Source organism: Dryobates pubescens, chromosome 33 (assembly GCF_014839835.1).
Source record: "Dryobates pubescens isolate bDryPub1 chromosome 33, bDryPub1.pri, whole genome shotgun sequence".
Lineage (NCBI taxonomy): Eukaryota > Metazoa > Chordata > Aves > Piciformes > Picidae > Dryobates > Dryobates pubescens.
In genome coordinates, this window is record NC_071644.1 from 4,260,594 (window position 1) to 4,284,403 (window position 23,810).

At 41.0% G+C, this 23,810-nt stretch overlaps 1 protein-coding gene across 1 annotated transcript; it reads right to left on the reverse strand.

Annotated features, from left to right (window-relative positions):
• Positions 1-1,112: 1,112 nt before the first annotated feature.
• On the reverse strand, positions 1,113-23,791 carry TNFRSF8 (TNF receptor superfamily member 8). The gene is made up of 11 exons (XM_009906739.2): positions 23,751-23,791; positions 13,472-13,681; positions 9,665-9,755; positions 6,767-6,889; positions 6,199-6,354; positions 6,003-6,096; positions 5,272-5,552; positions 4,977-5,081; positions 3,334-3,359; positions 2,817-3,024; positions 1,113-1,542 (listed from the first exon to the last, which is right to left on the reverse strand). The coding sequence occupies exons 2-11, from the start codon at positions 13,541-13,543 to the stop codon at positions 1,310-1,312; spliced, it is 1,389 nt and encodes a 462-aa protein (XP_009905041.2). The 5' UTR covers positions 13,544-13,681; positions 23,751-23,791; the 3' UTR covers positions 1,113-1,309.
• Positions 23,792-23,810: the final 19 nt, after the last annotated feature.

A 23,810-nucleotide genomic window follows, 5' to 3' on the forward strand; every position in this document is an offset into this window, starting at 1 on the left:
CCTAAGTAATATCTCTTGCTGTGACTGTCAGAGATGAAATGTTAGGCTTGTACTACTAGTCTGGCCCAAGAAGATGTTTTTTATACCCTTTTTTTATGCCCTTCTGTGTGTTCAAAGACAAAAGCCACTGGATCTGCACAGCTGTTAGTACAGGATTCTGTCCAGGGTGAAACTACAAAGCAAGTCACTGGGTTTGTGGTTCTTTTTTTTGACTACTAAGACACACTTTGTCATCCTGCTCATTTTCCATTGTCCTGTGCAAAAATATAGTCAGCACTATTACATGTACAGTTAGCAACATGAAAGACTCACAAGTAGCATAACACAAGCCATCTGACCACAAAAAGATTTTTTAAAGTCTAGATATGCAAATCAGCATCACCCTGATGATTATTAGCAATTCTAAAACTAGCAGATATTAACAATGTTATAAGAAATAACTGTTGTGCCTGTGTTTCAGTCCCTCCTTTTTGTAGGGAACTCATTTGTTTTCTTTTTTCTCCTTTTTACAGACTCCACACTGGGCTAAGAATGTAGTTCATGCAATACCCAAATGTTTAGCCAGTTGGGCTTCTGTCCAAAGAAACCATTTTCTAAACTTGCTGATGATCTAAAGTAGTCAAAAGCCACAGATGTAGAAAGAATGGCCTGAAGTACAGTGGGTTTCCGTTAGTTTAACTTCAGTTTTCTGAGTCTGCATGGCACCTTTTGATCCTGTTTCCTCAAGAACACAAAGTCCGTGAACTTAAGAATTAAGAATGTTTGTGTTAGGGAACACTGAAATTGTCATCATCTTCAGTCAAGAGTTGAGGCCTTAAGAAAAATAGCAGATGTTGCAAATTATATGACAAAATTGGAAGTATTTCTAATACTGGAATAGAAACAGCATATGAAATGTGGCTGAGTCTCAAGCTCAAAACTCTGACCAGAATTTTCATGTCTAACAGTAGTAATCAGACATAGTTTTTAATTCATTCCTTCACACAGAGAAAGCAAGCTGGGAAACTTGAATTGGCATCCAGATGTGCTCTGAATTTTGTAGATTTGATTAAAAATTGTTTTCCAGCATGACACCGGGAGACTGAGGGGAAGAGAAATATTTGACATCAGCTATGAAGGCAAACAGTTTGGACAATCCTCTCATTTGTTAGATGAACTGGGTTCTAGCACTGCTTCTTTGAACATGTTTCAGTGTTTTCCATGAGTTTTCAGATAATCTAAGGCACTGTGTTCACCCTCCTTGTCATAGATGTGGCCTTAGTGTCACACTGGACATTTCTGTAGCTTCACACACCTCCTCAGTGGGTTATCACTTTTCAGTGGCAGTGGTGGGGTGATGAAATTCCTTTCCCTCCTCCTCCACAGGAACCATCGCTTCATTCCCTGGAAAATACTCTGTTTCTTGCTCTGGATAGTGCATTTCCAGTACCTCTTCCATTTTTTCATGGGCATCAACATTGCTTTCACATCCCCTAGCAGCACAGTTCTTGCCCGAAGTGGACCCCACAATAACAGTATTGGCCTTCAAGATGTATAAGTTCTCTGAGGAAGGAAAAAAATAGTGCTGAGCATAGTTAACAACCATTGCTGATCCTAGAGGTGGTTTCTTTTCATGAAAAGTGTTTGTTTGCACTCAGTTGTTTGGGGTATTTTTGTTTGGTTGGTTTGTTTTGTTGTTGTTGTTTGTTTCTCCCTTTCTTATTTTAATCAGAAGCATGCAGATCAAGCCCCTCACTTTGAAAACACAGAATTCACTAACAAATTACAAAAGGCAGCAAGATATTCACAAATGTCAGTCATAAGCAGCAATTCATTGGGACCTGGGGAAATTAGATATGGAGAATCCAAGTTTTATGCTCCTACAGTTTCCAGAAACAACAATACCCGCATTAAAGGCAGCCTTTGAGCAAGGATCAGCACTGTGTATATAACTGAGGCCTTAGGACCAGCAAAGAAACAAGTTTCTTTCCAGCAGAGAATCACCTACAAATTTTTCTGGGATAGACTTGGATCTTGTGTCCAATTTGTTGACTCCTACTCCTTTACAAAGGTAAACCAGACTTTGGTATGGCTTGGAACACTACATTTCATTCAGAAGGATGCTGCAAAGCAGACACTGTAGGTTATTGTTCACAATTGCTTGGAGATATTTGGGTATAGTAAGTCAAATCACCACATTCATCCTAGGGCCATCCATCACTCATAGAAGAAACAGAAAGGGTGTTCAGTAAGGAAAGGTCAGCTGCCCCCTTCAAATAAACTCAGAACTGGGTTTGGAAACATTGCCAGAATGTCTCATGTAGACTCTCTCAGATAACAGCTCTTCCCCTGTCAGTAAGCTTCCTTGTTTGACTTCATCTCCTACCCTGTGCCATGGTCAAAGATATCATGAGAACACATGGGAGGCAAATTTCAAGCTATACTGTGAAACCAAGAGAAGAAAATGATAGCTTAAGACAAGCGAAGTACAATTCTTATTAAGTATTACAGCATCATTTTTCAGCTAACTTGTTGTGGATTTCAAATTTCTTCTGCAAATTTACATCTTCTGTAATGAAAAAGAGGAAGAAGAGCATTTTTCTGTCAGAAGTGACTATGGCAGATGTGAAAATAAGAAAGTATTAGATTCAAAAGAATCTAATGAAAAGAATGTACCAGAATTTGTGTGTCAAAGGGTCTGGAAGCTCAGCCCCAAATTTCATCAGAATCTTTGGACATTTTGCAGCTCACTAATGATCTCAGAGTGACATAATGTGCCCATGGTTGAAAATGTAAAAGGCAAGAGAAAAAAGAAAACACAAAATAGCAAGACTCACCAATTCTGTTATTTGTGTGGTCTCTCACTGGAGAATCGATTGGGCAGTCCAGGGCATTTCCATTGCTCTGTGTCACATCAGTCAGACTCAGATCAGGATTAGAGGCTTTTTCTCTGCTGGAGACCAAGTTATTGTTGGTTTCCAAAGGCAGGGTTCTGTCAATTAACTCCTCCTCTTCTGGCCCTCTGTCAGCAGTCATTATGATCTCCTGACAATACAAAGAGAACAGAAGTAGGGCGAATGTGAAGATTGCAATAGGTCTACAGAACCCTTCTGTGGCAGTCAGAATAACATAAGGTATTTCATAACACCACTGTCACAGGGAGTAAAAAATTCTGGAGCACCTGACTGATAGAGGAACTTTATATTAGGTTCCTGCATCACTTAAGGCTGTATTTAAAAATAGTACTTCTCAGCTAAATTCACAGATTTTTGATGACATTTGCAAAAATGTACCTCACTCATTACTGACATTGGAATGGAAAGTGGTTTGTTTGGGAGTACTCTTTGTACTTACTGTATGCTTGGTCACCAGATCCGAACCTGTGAGGAAAAAAGGAAAAATTATCCAAAGAAAATTCACAGCAAGCACAAGAATGCTCTGAAAGATCACCCAGCTGTGTCCTAAGCTACTGCCCAACCCACCTGCATCATGCTTTCCTTACCACTGAGGACACACTTAGGTGACATGGTTAACATACTGCTGCCAAGACTGTGACATTCAGCTCCCCCAAGAGCCCTTTGTGGCCATCCCTGTCACTCTCCCCACAACACAACTGTGTTTATCTAATGAACTGATTAAACTTTCTAGATAAAGAGAAGATGGTATTATTAAAAAAATAAAATCATATCTTTCTACTGGGTTAACAAGTTGGATCAGTTCATTGTGGGGCCAGATGAATATTAAGGGAATGGAGGAAAGGAATACTGGTGAAAGAAGAGGGGTGTAGTACCATGAAGCTATACAGGCTCAGGCTCACTAGCTAATTTCATGCAAGAATCTTTCTTTTTAATGCCTCAGCTCTATAATGCTGCACAGTACCATTTTCTATTGTGTAAGGCAAGCAAGGAAGAAAAAAAATCCATTCTGAGAAAATGAAGCTGTACACAGGAAGTTTTGAATAGCATTCCTGGATAAATGAGCATAAGAAGCTCTGGTGTCTGGTAATTAGGAGAACCTAACAGAACAGAGCAGTCACTAGGAATGGAAGTGCTGACAGAGGATTAGGTAATGGGCAAAACGTGTGTATTCTGGGGGTCTGTATAGGTTGCTATGGCTGACACCTACGCTATTTGAACACCTCTCCCCAGTCTGAGTACCCAGGAATGCAGGGAGTGTTCCCAGTGAAGGTCTGCACCAGCGCATCGCCAACTGCTCATGTCAGTGGGGGAAAGGCCCCATCTAGTGGCAGCAGGAGTGGCCTCTTGTCTGTCAGCAGGGACACACATTTGACACGAAGAAGTTCTACGATTTAAACTAAAATTCCATAAAATAAAGATCCATATTAAAATTATCCTCTTATTCTTTAGGCAGATGGATTACAACGCCTGGTCCATCAGCCACTGATCTTCAGATTTGAGCCTCGATTTGAGCCTCGAGATGTGCTGATAGAAGAAATCAGTCACTTGGCAAAATTCACTACAGGCTCTAACAGCTTCTCCATACCTACAGGTTTATAACCAACCTACAACGTGCACATCCTGCTTTCAATAAAGGAGGGAATGTGGTTCTGCAGGCACATCCCACATCTAACAATGCTACAGAGAGTCAGCATCAATAGAAGTCACTCTTCCTCTTGTGCTCAAAGTCCAGTCCTATCACGGGAATCAACAAATACTCACAAAACACCTCAGGCATCATTTGATGTTAGTGTCTGTGCTGAGAAGAAAACCCACTGGTTAACTCTTTCCTTACTCAGCTTTTAGCATCTCCACCCATAAATTCACAGCTGCCTCAGTCTTTCTCTCATGTTCTCCAACATGCCACATAAAGAGAGTTTTCCTAGGACCATTATCTGGCCCACCTTCACCATGCTGCACTCAACATTCTCTTCCCCAATGACCTCCACAAAATTCTGGGATGTTTGAGTTCCCAGATGGCATACACTTGTATGCTAAATGTTCTACTACATGCTCTGTATTACAGCTTTAAAAACTCACTCTTTGCTTTGAGGATGAGCTTCTTGCAAACTTTCCATTTCCAGAATAACAGCATGGCCACAAGCAGCACTACCGGGGAGAGAACTGCTGCCCAAAGAACTGGACCTGTGGCACAGAAAGGGAAAGGGAGGGCAGGAAAGGTTAAGAAAGGGCAAAGGGGAACTATTAGTTCCCTATGTGATTGGACATCGATCCATGGAGTTGTAGGGGATTTGCAGGAAGTTCCCACAGAAAAATTGTATTTGTCAATGATACATCTCAATAAAAGATGTAGACAGAGTAAATGCTTTGTTACCTGCTGTGGTTGTTTCCCCCTTGGCTGAGGTGGGAAAAGTGCCAGCCAGAGCTTTCTCCTCAGGAGTTGAACTGGGGTTTTCAGTTGCTGTAGCACTTAAAAGGATACTAACAGCGGTCACCAGGTTCTCCTTAACCCCCCGCAGGTCATCGTTACTTGTGTCATTGCTGAATCTCATGGACAAAGTGCTTGGGGTGAGGTAGGTGGGTGATTGGTCCCGGCAAACCTGATCATGTGTGGCATTTCCTTCAGTTAGTGCTACTTTGTTTAACTCAGCACAGCTGAGGAAGGAAAGAGAACAAGGTATCAATGCTAGAGGAAAACTGCCATGGTACATGAGAGGAATATTTTCTGTGTGACAAAGATACCTTTGGTCACTTCTGTTCCACTTGCATTTACTGCTTTCAGTGGAAAAGTCATTAACCACCTTCTCGCCCCTGTGGCATTAATTCTTGACCTGGATGCATACTCAATACTCACATGTGTGTATAACTCCACTGTACTTAGTGAACTGAAAATGAAGCAAGAGGGGATTTCTCCCTTCCCACTTTCCTCTGGTACTGAGCTGTGCAAGAGGTATAAAGAGAGACCTAAATTCTGCACACAGACCCAAAACTATTCCATTGCCTCCAAGACAAATGTGTATACTTTGCACCAGAAATGACAGGTGTCCCTTTTGGTTCTTTAATTAATTTTAATTAATTACTTACTTTAAAGAACTACTGACTTACTTTGTGTGGGGCTTGCAGATATCAGTGCTAGAGTTTTGATCAGAGAAGGTCCCAGAAGGGCACTTTTCACAAGTAACATCATTCGTTGAGGTGCCTGAATAAAAATAATGACTGAGGACTGATTGACCAAAATGCATCAGGTCCAGGCCTATGGCCAAGGTCAGGAAAGGTAATCTAGCCAGGCAGCAATTCCCACCTCTGACTTTGACTCCAAAACCAGGCTTGCAAACAGTGTGCTGCTGGCATCGCGAGCAGCTGTACAGGACAGAGGTCTGACAGAAGAGGCCTGGTCGGCACTCACAGACGCGGCTGGAATTGAAGGAGCAGGGCTCTTTCTCCACAAGGTCAGGTTCTGTGGGGAAGAAACACACATGCTAACAGAGGGAAATGCAAAGCAGGGGCCAAAGCTGAGCAAACACCAGCTCAAAGGCTCAGGAAGCAGCACAGGCTGCTGTCACCCTTCATGATGGCAAATTAAGTCCTGAATAATTGGGGGATTGGGTAGACAATGGCTTGTGATATAAGGCAGAAAGCAGAAATCAGACCTGGACAGGATTGGGTGAATGAATTTTTTGGTAGTCCCAGGTCACACAGGAAGCAATATTGAAAATGTGCAAGGCAGCATTTCATTTTGCTCTCTAAATCACTAACCAAGGATGGCTAATTTTGCTGCTGGAAATTCTAAGTGAATAAAACATAAATAAAGTGTAGATAAAATATCTAGAGAGACTGCAACTGTGAGGTGTGTGTGAGGGAAAGCAAACCTGCACATGACACACAAGCGTCACATTGTGGTTTTCTGGATGCTTCTTTCACATACTGATCAGGTCCACATCTCATGCAGTCTTCATCTGGGTCTCTAGGACATGCTCTCTTTTTAACAGAGCCTGGAGAAGAAAAACAAAACGCAGGATGCTTGTTCAGAATCAAAGGAGACAAGCCTCCTGAAGTTCTTGTATGCTCATTTAGACACTACTGCAGTCTTCTCTTTGTTCCTGTATCTTGCCTATTTTTGCCTTTCCCCTTCCAGTCTGAAGGGATCACAGCTGTCCTGTGACAGCACCACTGTGCATGGCATTATCACAGCATGGACTGCTGCAGAACAGGCATGTAGCAAGACATTTGCTGACAGCTAGAAAAGATTACCAAGTCTGCAGTGAGGGCAATGTTGTCCTGACATTGCTAAGTTCCAAGGAAATTGCTTTTCATGTTTTCTGCCTGGCTACAGCAACCAAGTCCTGATATTTTGCTACCTAAGAGATCACTATTCCTTTCAAAAGTTGCCAGAATCACCCATCTGCAGACAGGTTTCTCCAGGGGCAATCATGTTCAGAGCAGGAGGTTACAAGATGGTACTTCTTGTGCCGTGCCGTGTATAGCCCCAGCAGGTTAGTAGTAGATCACTTTCTGAGCAGTCCTGCTGGTTTTATGGTTGCCTTGACAGTTGTGAGATTGTTTTGTTTTCATTATTTTCCTTAAACAAATCAAATTACATAAGTATGGATTTCTGATGCTGGATGTTTGTGCTATACACCTTCTCTGCTCAACACTACCAACTCACCAGGACTCTTTGCTCACAGTTTGCAATCACACTACCCTGGATCTCAGACCTTCTGTGTCCATGCAGTATGCATAGTTGAGCAGCTGGCATTTCCAGGAGGTGGAAATAACTACCAAAGGGTAAGGAAGAGCAGAAGTTGCAGAAGCAAAAATAAAAAGTAAAGCAGCAACAAAAAGACAGGAAGAGTTGAACATTTTGCATGTGGAACACAGGAGAGAAACAAATCTCAGTTTCAGCATCCAGCCTGCATCACCCAAGCACAAAGAGTTAACCAGGGAGGGGAAAACTGGCAGGGAAATAACTCACCTACTCTGCATTTTGGCAAGCATGATGTAGGAGTGCAGGTAAAAACAACTGTGCTATGTTTGGCTCACTAAATACCACCAGACAAGTGTGAACCACATCACTCCCACCTCCTCAAAACTACTCTTCTGATACTATTCTAGACATCAAGGTGGGGACTGATTGTTGAACCTCAGCAGTCAAGCTGCACGTGTGTCATTTCCCCCTTCCTCCCCCAATGAGCCCAAAGCTTTAACTTCAGTTATTTGAGATTTCCTGTACACATGGTCCCACCCTTGGGGGATGTGTGCCCCAGGTGCAATGGCTTTGAAGCTTGCCTAACAGTCTTTTGGTGCCATTCTCCACTGACTGTGTTCATAGCTCAAGAACCAGAAAAAAGCCTGAGCAGGAGGAATATCAGCTGCCATCACCTGTACAGAAAATGGTACTGAAAGTAAGTAGATGAAAGAAGTGGCTTAAGTGGTTTTCTTTTGTATGTGCATTCACTCACTCCTGAAGATTTGCTGATAACTGTGGGTGGGAAATTATGTTCAGTGTTGACTGCAGCACTATTTTGTGGAGCTGGATAGCTGATTTTAAGTTTAAAACAAACAAACAAAAAAACCAAACCCCAAACCCAACCAAACAAAAAAGGTAAAAAAACATAAAGAGAATAAATAGAAGGGAAGTGGAAGGAAGATTAAAATGAAAAAGGATTCTTATGAGCCCGTTGTGTGAAGGAGGACGTGAAGAGCTGTCCAAGACTGGCTTGAGGATGTGGCAAAAAAATTAATTTCAAAACTCAGCAGAGGTGAGATGATTGAGATGGGTGGCTCTCTACAGGCAGACGTAAATCGGATCTCTGCTCTTCACCAGACCTCACTAGGACATTTGTCACTGTGGGGGAGCTTTTGTAAAGCCTGGTTTTGAAGGAGAAAAGAGCTTTGCTTGGGACTGGCTCAGAGTCAGATCTCTGTCCCTTTTCTTCTTTTACAGGACAATTTCTCCATCCCTTGGTCTTGTTTACTTACACAGCTTCTAAACACTTCTAGTGGTGTGGCCAGCAGTGGAAGATACTCCAGCAGGAACCTCAGTGCTAACAACCAAGCATTAAAGCCCTCTTTATCATTAGAGCACAAATAAATGTCAAAAATCTCCCTAAGGAGAAAAAAAAAAGAAAGGGGGGAAAAGAAAAAGGCAAAACATTTCTCTAAGTAGAGACTGGGGATGGTGGAGCACCACAAAGTGCCCCACTTGATGCGGGGGTTTCTGGCCAACAGGGGGAGTTTCAGACATTTCCAGAACTTGTCTCGCCAAGGTGTTTCCTGCTTCTGACCTTTATGTGTTCTGAGTCACAGCCAGCTTTCTAAAGCTCTCTGTGTCCCTTGACAAAGGGCTGTTCCCTTTCTGATGTGAGACACTTTCTAAACGGTTTGACTATAAGGATAATGGCAGATTTTCCATACCTCCATTTCATAGCTTTTTGTCTCTGATGAGAAACTTGCCTAATTTCACTGCAGTATTTCACACCCTGAAGCAAGCTGAAATGAATTCTTAGACCTGCCTTGTTCTAGCCACTTCAAAAGTGTCAGCTGATAAAATCACACAAAAGATCCTAGCAAGTTATCCTGTTTGCATTCAGACCAAAGAGGAGCAGGGCAGTGGTGAACAAGTTCACATCTGAATGCATATTAGATAGTGATTCATGAAACTGCACTTTTCTTCAGGTACCAAATGCAATTCTGCAGACACCCACGGCTCCTGCTATCTCTACAAGAAATGCTTCATGGCATTGTGGCTGAATGCCAAACATACTGACCTGAGGGACACTGGTAACAGCAGCTTTGAGAAGTTTCATCATAGAACCAATTCTTAAGTGTATCACAGGAATGAGATGGGGTTAATGATGTCTAGAAATCAAAACAGACAAAAAGCACAATTAGAAAACAGTTCTGTATTAGGACAGATCCCATTCTCTGTCTCAAGTGATGGTAGGGAAAAATGCACAGCTTTTTGAAAGTTCAGGTTTCCCCAGCACAATTCCTCCTGTTGCGTACACGCTTAAGCAAGGATTGCAGTGTTGAGTGTATTTAGCAACAATTCAATATTCTCAGTTCCCAAGAGATTACACTGCTACGTTTCTTCTGATAGGAAAATCTGATTTTTTCATTTGGTATCTCCCTTAATAATCCCCTAAAACTATTATCTGAATTTCAGTTTCAGTATTTGCTACAAGGTGTAAATTTTTTGCTAAAGGCCCAATCAGCAGCTTCCCCAGAGATTTTCCCACACTATACTGGTAGTAGAACAGTTAAATATTTCAGAAAGCCTGCATCTCACTTTCTGCAGATGAATTTCCCATTGGCCTTGGAAATAACACCTACTGTCTCTTACTGCCTCTTTATGCAGCGCTGAATCTTACTACCTGACTACTTTCACAGCTGTATTCTCCTGTTCAGTGCGCTGTTCATGTCACAGCAGGACCATAAAACACAGAAGTTATTTAACTTGCCCCAGGTTATGTCAGAAAACAGGAACTTTCAGTCAAGGAGGAAATTAACAAAAGAAGAAGAAACAGAAACATATTGAAACCATTAGGTTGCATGGAGCTGCAGCACTAGAGCTGAGAAATCCCTTTTGAGACATACAAGCATTTTTTCTAGCTTCCTGCACAAGCAGCGGAGGTCTGCTTGCTCAGCCTTACTCACATCCAGTTTATGAATGTGCACCCTGCGTTTTAATTTTCTGAAGAGGAAGCCCTAGATTGTAGAAAAGAAAGAGGAATCTCCTTGCATCTGCATGAAGAAGCACCCTGGTTGCCAGCCACTCTGAGGCTACACTGAATAACAGGAAATGAGATGAAACCAGTCACTAGTCAAAGGGTTATACAGGAGTCACTTCAGTGACATGAATTAACTAGTTCTATGAAGAAAGTGCAAGAAACAACAGCATTCTGACTGTAGCTAAGCCATACAGGATTAGTTTCTTTCTAAGAGCTATGGGATGTCACCACAAAACCTTCACCTTCTCTTCCTGGTTCTCCTGGGAAACCAGCTCTGGTTGCAAATGATGTTGAATTTGAGATTGGGAACAACATTCTTGATTGACTTATGCAGCACATAAGTGTACAGCTTATTTAACTGTCTCTTTTGGGGTTTGAATAAAGGAATAGTGTCTGTGTAAAGTGTGAGGGAAAGGCTGCTTTGGAAAAAGTTACCTTGTCTAAAATCCTAAAATCAGGAATTTAGGATTAGATTCTGCCCTCAGTTACATCAATACAAACTCTAATGGTCATCTGCACCTGGTGCTGTGATAAATTACTGCATGAACTACACATACATACTGCATAAATGATGAAAATACACACACAAAAGTACTCAACCTTTACTCTTTCCTTTCCACAAGAGGGCAGCTATATACTACAGGCAGCTGCACCATACCTGACCTCTGCAGCTTCCCAACAAATGCTGCTTTCTAGTTGTAAGCACAGCTTCCAAGCTACCTTTACTGTTTATAGAGCCAAGCCCAAGGTACTCTGCTCTAAAAAAAAGTCACTTTAACAAACCATGGCACAGTTTCTATAGCTGAAAAAACATCTCCTCCTGTATTCCAGTTTAAATATTGGCAATGGTAAAGATGGTGCTGAATTCAGTGGGCTACTCTGCAGTTCAGTCAGGACAAGGTTTGACTCATTTATGTATGGCCTTTTAAGCACATAGTAAAAAGTGATGGTGAGGCAGAGTAAGAAATCAGCTTGCCACAAATGAGCTGTAAGTCAGGAAGAAAGCATATTACAGTAAAAAAAAAAAAATATCTTCTACCAACACTGGCTATTCTAGAACTGACTAATAGCCTAGCAAAACAGTCAACTCCAGGTCAAGCTTCTGTCCAGATTCTGACAGTACAAACGAAGCTGATGATCTAAGCCTTCAAGTAGTCGAGCTTCATCTACTTCATAGTAAAGACACTATTAACAAGTGAGAGTTAACTCAGTATTAAACAAAACTCAAACTGCAGACTCAAGTAAGGTGGGATATGGTTTGAAATATGACCAATAAGCTGTGACCTGCTCACTTTAAACAGTATCATCTGTATTGCACTAGCAGTAAAAGCAAGAACTGCTGTCAGAGAGGCAAGGCTGAAAGCAAATGAAAAGCCAGTTTCTCATGCCAGCAAGATCTACACCTCAACTGTACACACTGATGATTTTGCAGTGAGTCTGAATGCTGACAATGGATATCAGAAAACCAAATCTTCTCTCTACTCCATTTTGTGAGCAAACCACCAAAACTGATGTCAAACAGCAAAAATACCTTCTTGTTTTGGTTTGGTTTTCCTGTCACACCTCTCAAAGCAGTTTGTGTTCAGCAGACTGGACAAACTTATTTTAATTCCCTCCTAAATATTCCTCAGGTGAGGAAGGACTGCAGATTCTGATCCCACAGAAGAACGGTGATCTCTTTATGTTTCAGAAAGGCACCAGTGGCAGACCAGAGAAGCAGGGCAAAGTAGAGCGAGGTTGCAATGTGGGAGGGGAATTTACAACCAAAGAGACAGGACAAACTCCTACTCTTACCAAAAGAGCCAGGAGGATCTCTCAAGTGTCTGTGAAGAGGTTGCAGGACTTGGTTATTTTCAAAGATTAAGTAGAGTCATTTCTTGTAAAAAGAAAAATCTGCTGGCAGCCCAAGTGGTGTGTTATATCCTTCAGTTACAATGCACAGACAGGTATCTTTGGCTGATATATGCTCCTACTTCCACTGCAAGGGGAAATGGCCAGTTTCAGGGTCTCACACCATATGCAGTTACTAACCTGCCTGTGCAAAGAGCCTCTGTGAGTGATTTTATTAATTTTGTTTCTCAAGAAAAAAGTGTGTGCATAAGTGTGAGCCTGGGAAATGACATGGATTTATGCCAGGGGCTGAGGACTTGCTGCCTCGTGATCCACTAGAGAGGAGTGAAGTGGGGGTGGTGGTGAAGCAAAGCCACAAGAGATGATATGATCTGAGCAGGGAGCTAGCTTGCATGTACATGGGCTGTGTCTATTTTAAGTCAAGCTGATGCAGAAATAATACCCCATTCAAGAGGAAGCCAGTGTCAGAGGGGTGGGTAGTTATAAAGAAGAATGTATTTTATTGTTTTATTCGATTTCACACCTTTCAATTTGCCAGCCCTGACTCACATCAGCTGAGTGAACAGAAGCCCTCTAGAACCAACCTCTGCAAGGAAAGTGCCTGTAATCAGAACACCTGGCCATCCAGGCAAAAAGAAAATCCACTCACACAAACAAACCAGAACAGTCCCCCACCTCTATCAAAGCTTTCCTCATTCCCAAGCATGATGTTCCTGGAGGTGCAGCAACACTATCAATGCCAACAAAAAGATGCAGATCATAGATAGTATCTCCTGCTCCTACTTGCAAAGTTCCCAGAGAAGGCAAACTCTCCTGGCAGCTCTGCTCTACACCTTTATCACCCTGTTTCACCACAAAGCCTGTGTCTGTGGATGCCCATCTCCCAGCACCCAGCCTATAGGTAAGATAGCCCTGCAGCTCAGTTTTCCCCCAGACCTCTCCAGGCTCCTGCACCCTGAGGGGCTTCAGGATCCTGGTTCCACCCTACCTTACCTGTGGAGCTGTCTGGATATCATGAAGAAGGACAAAGAGCCACAGTCCCAGTGCCAAGCTGCAGGCAGCCATCTGTAGTGGTATTAAATCTCTCTAGCTCCCAGCATCGCAGGGTAGACAGCCAGGTTGCTCCTCCTGGAGGCTGAGATTCTCCCAGGGTCCAGCCTCGTCTTGCTCCTTCTCTGTTCATTCAGTCCAGAGCCGTTCCATCTGTTCAAGACAAGCAGGAGACAGGCTTTGAGGCTCAAGCAAACTGAGAAAAATTTTTGAAGGAAGGGGGAGGAAGAGGGCTGCCCAAGAAAGAAAGGTTAAAAAAAAGAACAAAACAAAACCACGTCAATCACTAGTCCCAGAGCTGTTGGGTTTCTCCACACATCAGGGTTGTCACAGGAGGTACAGGATGGCTGTGCTGAAACACAGCCTCCTGAGTCATGTAGGCTGCCCTCAGAGAGCTCTTCACCACCCCAAAGCCTTGGCTAGGCACAAGTCCAAGCCCAGCCCCATCCATTCACCACATTCTCAATAGCTACAACTCAAGAAAGTTCCCAGTAAGAAACACACATTTTTGCAGTACAGTCATTTTACTGCTGTTTGGATGAGTGTGTGAAAACTCACAACTGACCAGGGTGACTCCACAATGGTTTAGACTTTACTTAAACAGCAACATACTTCAAAGCATCCTCTTGAGAATCCTTCTCTTTCCTCCAATCCCACATGAAATCAGTTCCTGCTCCTTTGGACTGCTACTCATCATTTCACTCTCATTTGTTACTCTGGATAATGGTTTTTGGCTCTGGTGCCCAGAAGGATTTCACTTGGTTTAAGATGCTTATGCTTTCTTATCTGCCCTAAAGGTTTCATCAAAAGTAGAAGTTAGCCACTTCAAAGGGGAAAAAAAGGCAGACTGCCTTGAAAACCTCTCTGAGATTCTCAGGAAAATAATGAGAATTTGAATTCTCACACCCATGGTTTTTTGCTTCTCACCCTTATCAGCAACAAGAAAAATAAATGAGAAAAGACTGAAGTGGGATTATTGATTATGAAAATGGATTATTTTATTGAAGACCCACAGCTACCTCACTGCCATTGCAACAGAGTACCAAAGATGAGTGCATTTCCTGAGGACCCTGAGATGATGTTAATACTTTAAGTCACAGCTCTAACTCTTTCTTTTTCACTACCTCACTTTCTTTCTCCAGAATATCATCTTACAAACCCAGTGTTTTCAAAACATTGCATACCCTGTATTTGATACATGAACCTAATGTCCTTCCTTCACTCTCTCAGGTTACTTCTTAAGTTCTAAGCTCCCTTAGCTAATAAAAGTGATTCTGGTAGGTATGCTTTTAAAGTCTGCAGACAATTAAATATCTGAATGTCCAAATATTCCTAATTAAATAATGGGCTAGAAAACATCTTCAATGTGTGCTATATGCCATTAGGCAATTATCCCAACTAAGGAGTGCAGCTTCAGGTGACACAGTAGTCAGGACAATTGGTAAGCTGTTTGACTTCCTTTTTTTTTATTTTCTGATCAGCTGCTATCTAAGCTTTTCTGGCAAAAGGACAGGAACCAGCATACAACACAGCCTGGAAACTTTTCACTTCTGTAAGTCATACTGCTGAGGTCAACGTGCCTGATAAAACAACCAAGTATTTCAGTACAAAAAAAAAAATGTGTGTGAAAGACTTTGCCTGGACTGGCAACATGGAGAAAAAAACAACAACTGAAATGAGCATACTGAACATTTTGTATACAATGTAAACAGTGCTAGGAGTTTTTAAACCCAATCAAATTTGGCAAAGGATGCAATGACATTAATTATACAAATTTACATAGGAGCTGACTTGGGTTGAGAGTTAAGATTCCAGGAATACTCTCACTAAGGGGAAAGGTTGTGGTGGATGACCAGTGTTCCTCAGAAAAATCTATCTTACCCATCCAAACCCAGACTTTCCAGTTGCCATCCTTCTTAGAACTTCTTGTTCTTAAATTCACTCTTGATTGAATTGGACATTTTCAAGGATGGAAAGTAGAAAGGGCTTATTGCTGCTACTGGCTTTTCAGAAAGGACTACTTTTCATAGGACTACTGCAAGTCTGTAGCAAAAGCAACAGCAATTAAAAGAGTGAAGACGTTGCTGAATAGCAGTGTTCTGTTTAAAACTGAATGCAGTAACTCAGCCTTGGTGTGTTTTGATTTAAAACAACGAAAGGGGCTTTCCAAAATAAGCCCTATCAGTAACTGGAAGAAGCACCTCTCTTTTATAACAAGCCCACACTACTGTTCTCTAAATGCAGCCTGCATTTCCTAGAAAATAATTATCTGTTATTATGAAAAAATAAATAAAAGCAGAACAAATAGAAGCAAACAACCAGCCCCTACTTCTCTGTTCTTCCATCAGAGGACAATGCCCACACCAGAAAAACAAATGGGGAAAGCCCCTGTGAGCATTCTATTACTTACAGAATCATAGAATCCTAGAATGGTTTGGGTTGAAAGGGACCTTGAAGATTATTGAGTTCCAACCCCTCTGCCACAGGCATGGACACCTCCCACTAGACCAGGTTGCTCAAGGCCCCATCCAGCCTGGCCTTGAACACATTTGTTTGATTGCACATATTTGTGTCTAACATCTGACTCTCCTTTTGGTTTGAATGTTAAAGGTAGCAATGCCCAAAGACAAGGCTGCTTTTAAGTATTTTAGTTAATTTATTTAGTTAATGCTGAACTTAGCTAATGCTTAAGTAATTTTTACACTGGGTATCCAAACTGTGGATCATCTGTGTTGCATGGAGTTAAGGTGGAAGGGAATAGAGCAAGTATTGTAAGTCATTTAATACCTGGAGCAAAAGAATGTAGACACAGCTAAGTCATGCTGCCCAAGATATTCCTTCAGCACTGCCTATTCATTGTTCTGCTCCTAGGGGCAGCCTTTTAGAGAGAGTATCCATAAAATACTACAGGAGCAGCACTGCTACACACATGCTCAAACAAAGGCACTTAGCACGCTATTTTCTGAAAGTGGCTGATTTTAGTCTCATATTCAAGTCTCACTTTTGGCATAGTTCCTTTTGTTTTTAAATATTTATGTTCAGTTAATATGCATCTGTGGAAAAAACCAACCCAAAACAACAAACCACAAAGTGTCATCTCCAAACAACTGTCAAACAGCTAAAGGAGACCATGAAATTTAAAAGCACAGATATTAAAATAACCTTGTCTAAAATCTGTAGTTCAATGTCTGTCCGTGTTGCTATTTAAAGCATTGCAGTGTGCTTCTTAGCTAGATCGAACACCATCAGACACTAGCAGTTCATGAGGAGCCTCAGTACTACCAAAGGCAGTGCTACCATAGAGGGGTGGTCACAGAAAAGGTGGAATCCTTAACAAATTAAAAAAGAAACATGAAGGTATTTACTGTAATAAATCCCCCAAAATCTCATGGCTAAAGGAAAGAAATCAAGAAGTCACCAAAAATTACTTTCTTGATACCTCTCTTGATCCGCTTATACTTTTTAGAAATGGGAGAACTCCCTTCCTTAGGAATATGAAGCTCTAGTAACAAGAGACAGGGAGAGCTGTCAGGATCCCACATATTTTAGGCATTGTGAGTGCAGTAAACATACTGAACTTATCCGGAAATCTTTCAGTATTCCAAAGAGGGCAGACAGGAGGGAGGGAGAGCAAAACTGGTGCAATGTGATCTCATTGGGAAACATCACTTAGCAAGCGAGAAATCTAAGTCTGAGCTGGTTGAGGCTGACAGTATTTGAACTTGTCTGAATGTGTCAAAAGGAATAAAATCTCATTTGTGCCAAGTATGCCACAGACTGGCAAAATTCTCTCTCTGTGCCACTCTGGTACTGATACTTATTTTCTGGCACGAACACTTACCTTATTTTTAGTATTAAATATTTGTCAATCCATTTAAATTGCTCCACCAATCAAATCACTCTGCAATGTTAAATACATTGCAGGTGCTCTTGATAACAAGACTTGCAGAACTGTTGATTTAGCTATTTACCTTGGCATATTTGTTCACTGTGATCAGCAAAGAAGACGGTATGAAGCTCTTGTTGCATACTTGTTGAAATGTAGCAGCAGCTTAAAATGAGAGTTCCCAGCAGGAAGAACCTTGCTTATAATGAGCTGGAGTCATAATAAAATCCCAATACATAGGGGAAATCCTAAGTAATTTCAATAACTGTAGTTTCAGTAGATATAAATTCTCACAGGATGTTTCTGGTCTTTAGTAAAAATAACAGAAAAAGCAATCATCTTCCTTGATTTATAGAACATTTCAGACAGAGGCAAACCACCAATCTAAAATAAACAAAGAGACAAACTCCTCTTTGTCTGCAGCTTGGGACTTTTGCCTTAATCTGTGTTCTTGCTGAGCATAGACAATTCCTTGCCAATTAATGAACAGCCTAAGGAAGGAGATGTATCCTGGTCTGTTCCCAAGCAATGATAAGGTTACTTTTTTGGTAATTCTTGGGTCTTTTTTCAATTACAGAATATAAGGTCAAAAAGTATATTTGTGAAACAGCCAGTTCCTGACTGTGGGAAGCTCAGAATTGCTATCAGTGGCAACTGATTTTGCTGACTCCATGAAAAAGCTGCTGGAAGAGTTCTCCAGACAAAGAACCTGGATGCACTGGAGAAAAAGAAGCTTCTTGGCTCATATCAGTCTTCCTTCAAGAAGTCTTGCTTCAGCTGAGGTCTATAAACCCTATGCCTCAAAACCCACTGACTCCAGTCATTCCATTGCCTATTTTCCATTCCAGATACTTGCATCCTCAGTTCAATAGTACAACATATGGTAGTGCCAGGCTCTGGCCTGCCAGAAGCAGCAAAGTCACTCTTTGAATTGTTATGCTTAAAAATTAAATTTTCTGGAAGCATAACTGTGTACTTCTGCTACCAGAAATGTGGACTCAGTGTTTACATGCAAAACAGAAGCAATGCTATCTCTTCCATTTTAGTCACTTTTTGATCAGGCTCATTCAGAATTTTGACTGAAGCAAAAATTTAAGCAGTTAAAAAATGTGACAGACTGATCACGGTAATAATAATTTTCAATTAGACTTATTTTACAGATGTAACTTCAACATAAAATTGATGTGGATGACAATATCTTGTAACTCTATTTTTGTTATCTCCACTAATACACTACTTCATATAGAGTATATATATACATACATATATAAAATAACTGAAGTTAAAAAGGGATCTTTATAAGACGTCTTTTTCTGGTGCCCAGCAGCTTCAAATCTAAAGTGCACTTTGAGTCAGACTGAAAAATGAGAAGAGCTGACAGAGAACACAGTGCTCTCAGGAAAGACTTGGCTTCCATGAAAGAAACCAAAACCAGATCACAGAATTACTATGCCCACAGGCTGGCTGAGAGAGAGAGCCTTAGAAGAAAGATCACATCATGTCTGTATTTTCAGTAATTCTGACTACAGCTTCTGGTGTGCTAGATTGGCACATTGTCATTCTCCACAGAAAAAGCTTATGACAAAGATGTAATTATTCAAATGTCATTTGAATATGCTATTATTCAAATGTCATTCTTCCCATACCTTGCTAGAAAGAGAGGCTGACAGTGGTTCAGGAATAGCCACTTAAAGATTACAGCTGTGAAGAAAGTGGTGGGTAATAAAGGTTGCACAGGTAACATTGGATGAAGACTGATGTATTTTGAAGATCCTTCATGCCCTTTCTTCACACTGCCTTAGCACTGGTTTAAATTTAAAGCAAAAGTCTTTTCTGCAGCTCATTAGCTGGACTAATTGCACTCTACATATAAATCACCCACAACAGAATTGTTTTGTTTGTGCCTCTCTCCCCACATCCAGCTTGTGCACTGGTACAAATGAATCCATGAGCACTAGCTTTGGCTTTAGCTTAGTCTTATCTTGAGTCAAAGTCTTTGTCTGGAGTTCTGTAAAGCTCATGGTCTCCCCTGCTAACCAGAGAGTGCAAGAAGGCTTCTATAAAGCCAGCAGTTACGTGAGAGGGCTGGTAAAAAGCAAGAAATTTAGCACATACTTGCCTTCCAGCTAGCAGGTTTCTAAACGTGCAGTATGTCCACGTAGCTGATAAGCAGCAGCCAGTTTGCAGTAAATTCACACCTTTTTTCTTGCACAGAAATTCCCCTCATGCAGAAAGTCTACCTGAAATAGTATATATAATAAAAGAAGCACACTTAAGGTTTATATTGTTTGATTTTGGCTGCATTCTTCATGTGTGTGGTCTTGAACTTTGCCTGGCACTTAAAAGATCTTGAGTTTCAGCTACTTAAAAGTCGTCAGACTCTGAAGCATCAGAGCAGAACAGTTATGACAGATTATGCCTCAGCTTAAATTCTTGAATTCCCTACTAGAAGGTAACTCTTGTATCAGGAACATGCCTGTTGAGAAGCCACAAAGGTCTGCCAAAACCTGACTGACCTAAAGCCTCATCAAATTCCAACCTTGCACAAAGTTGATGGTGAATACATTTGATGTTCAATGGGGAGACCTCTAATGAATTCCTCTCTAGGCATTCTCAAGGCACTCACAGTTAACTCAAGTTAACTGTAGTGCAGTATCTTCACATCACTGAATTCCCACTGGAGTTTCAGAAGTAAATCCAAACCTCCTCTATAGCAATTTCTTCTCATCAGTATATGACCAGGAACTGGAACTGAGAAGAGGAAGCCTATCTCCTCTGCTTTCAAGGAGACCTTCAAAGTGAGATTTTGGAAAGAATACATATAGATTTGGATTTGGACAGAATACATATAGAGGACAAAGAATCAATTGAAGGGATCAGAAAACTTGGAGTAGAAGAAACTCACAACTAGGACTAGAGAGGAAGGACACCAGCTCACTAGGACGACAACTTGTGAGAGAAACTAGGACTAACTGGATACTGCAAATAAAAACTATGATAGGGAGTGAGCATGTGCAAAGAAGCTTTGCTGCTAGCATTTCTTAACTTATGAGTATCAGATGTACATTTTTAATGTACTCCAGTCCAGGTGTTAGTTAGTAGAGATTCATTAAAACTAAAACCTAACCTGTAAGATCCAGTTTTCACCTACAGTTTTGAAAGATGCTACTCATCTACGAAGAGAATCAAAGGAGAAAGCATACTCAGGCACACAAGAATTCCACTCTCTAAACTCTAGGCAGAACATGTTAAAGAGAACTCCAGTGAAAGACACCATGCAGCTTTTGCAGAGCCTTGTCATCTCACAAAAGATCAGCTTTGAGATATGTTGTATGTGTGAACTGACAGACAGCTCTTTTGTAGCCAGGTTCAGTTATTTCAGCAAAGCATTTAACCTGTGAAGTTCATCTGTAAGTCAATAACCAGGTCCCAATTAGAGCAGCGTTTCAGGATGAAACACCATTCTATCACTTACTGGAAGTTACTTATGATCTTACTGCACTCCCTATATTCTTTTTTTTTTCTTTTTTTCACTTTGGGAATAAGTACACCCTTCTAGCAGATTACTGGAATGATGAGCACTTCACGTCCTTTTAATAACAGGAAATTCTGCTCATATTTACATAAATATAAATCCAAACAAACCCTAGTGAATTCAGAGTAACTCTGGATCTGTTACTGGAAAGGCAAACAATCTTACTAAATTCAAAATACTAGTGAGATATACCTGAGTTTTCCTTGTAACATCCCTTTGTGCAAATATTTTGCATTTGTTCACTGATAACACAACTGAAGATGCTATCATTGCAACTGAAATATGCTCGGTGTATATGCCAGGGAAGTAAAACAAGGAAATTGAAAAGGGAACAAAAGTTCACATTCTCTGTATTTTAATCCAAACCCCAAAATAAAGACATTTGGGCAAGAGTGGCCATGTGGTTTAAACACCTGGAAGTCATTAGCTCCCAGCATTGGCACAGACATTTTTGGGTAACTCAGGTCCTTTCTGGGTACTCTGGCTTCCCTCATCTAAAAGCTGAAATTTCTAAAGCTTATCTACTAACAAGAAGCAAAACGAGCTTCTCTTTGCTGACACAAACAAAAGACAGTTGGGAAATATTAAATAATCTTTGTGAAGGGAACAAATAGGAAGATTTCCAGGAAACTGTTTGTTCAAAGACTGCAAAACTTTTTTTTTCTATGATTATAGCTGAACATTTCAATTGACATTTAGGGTCTTATTTTTCCCTGCCTAGCAACATGGTTTTGCTCTGCAGAAACCAGAGGAATGAATACACCAGCTGAAGCAGAAAACCAAGTCCTCATATTTGGTTTGCCATAACTAGGAAATGGATGAAACTGAAGTCTTGAACTCTGAAGAGAAGGGGTAGAATTTCTCTTGCATATTCTCATTTTATACACTCTGAAAGCAAATTTTCTGGGCTTTAAGAACTCAAGTTGCAAAGAGGTGAAATTGCCAAAAATCAGTCTGCAAATGATTCAAAACCCAAGCTTATGCAGATGTTTCACCTGAGAGTTCAGGAGCCAGTCATTCTTTGATATGCTGATAACTAAAGAGAATGAGTAAGTCAGCACCACATTCATTCAAGGTTCTTGATCTTCATCCTTACAACGTACTGACAGCAAGAAACACCTGATCTCGAGATGGTCTCAAAATGTTCCAGTTTTCCTAACCCACAAGCCTGAATCCCACGCACTCCTCTGTCCTCCCCTGGAAGTGCAGATTCCAGCACCGGCTCCACCACAGTTCAGGCTGCTGCAAAGTCCACGGTTCAAGCGCAGAAGCTGCTTTAAGCCTGGCTGCAACACAATTTTTCAAGCGCTAAACAATGTATTGCTTTATAAGGTACCCCAGGGTGATGCCTCAACACACCCTCTCATGTGGAAGAGTGACTGTCCCAGATTATGCTTTACAAAGGCACTGTGCAAAACCTTGCTACTATGCTGTAACTCATTCACCTATTCACACCCAAATTACTCACAGCACACGGTCCAAAGGCACCTAGTGCAGGCCTGTTACTCTAGGCTGGGATAAAGCTTCTTTTGCATCTTCTGCCTTGGAATTTCATCTCATATTCAGTACCAAAAATAAAACAAAATCTGTTTCTCATAAAGCATGACCTTATTTTCTAGAAATGCCTTTTTTTTGCCGTTACTCCTTGCATTACTGCTGTTCAAATTAAACTAACTAGGATCTGCAATTTTGCTATCTTGAACGCAGCAGCCACACTGCTTGGCACACAGCCTTACAGACCTCAGCAGAGTGATTGTGAGAAAACAGATGAAAGGGGTACACATGTTCACCTCAGCTGCAGGGTACATGAATAGGAGGAAACATCTTTTTGGTAACTACCGTGAAGTGACCTTTGATCAAAAGTGTGGCTGTTTGTGATTCACCTTCTTAGTAGGGTGCACATCCATGGGCAAATGTCCCAATTAAAACCATATGAATTTACTCACTTCCAGACTACCTGTCTTCCACAAAGCAGCTAGAAACAAAGGGTTCTAGATTGGATTTGGGATCATGTATCAGCATTACCCAAGCTCCAACTGCAAAATCTTTAATAATTAGGAATGGAAAGAGAAGCCAAATTTGGCCAGCAGAAAAATCTTTGTATTGTCAACTACACGGTGAACTGGGCACTGCTCAGAACAGACGTTTCACAAACTTGCAATATTCCTTTCCCTGCTTAAAAAAGTCTACTCAAACATTTGATTTAATAAAAAATAAATAAGAGTGAATGCCAAGAAGCTGAAAATATCACTGGTGTAAACCAAATTCCTTCCATCAAGTTAACTCCCGGACATAAATTTGAGGCAGGAATCTCTGTTTCAGGCTTACACAAGGCAAAATAAAGCATTGGCTTCACTGTCATTAGACAAGGAAAGGAAGATCAGCCTGTAAAGTTCAAAGATATCACACACATAATATATTTTGGTTTGGTACAATTTAAAAACTCCCAAATGTTTTTTGGTTTATTCCCAAAAAACTTGGAAAAGCAAAGGCAACCATGATCTGCAGACATTTAAAGGCATTACCTAGCTTTGTGATGAATAAAGTCTCATTTACAATGCATTTTCACATTCATAATTGCTCTGATGTAATGCACCCTGTAGTGACAGCCAGGGCACTGAAAAGAAACTGGATTGTTTTTGTTTTAACTAAGTCACTGAGTAACTCAAGTTTAAGGCACTGGTGAATCATGTTCATTTGCAAACCAACACGTTTCCATGAATTCCACTGAACCAGGCCATTCATGGGCCAACTCCTCACCCTGGCATCCAGAGTTTACATTACACTTCTGATTTATTTACTTGAGGTGGCAGATGAACTCTGTTGCTGTGGCTGCCCTGCTAGTAACGGTACTAGTTGGT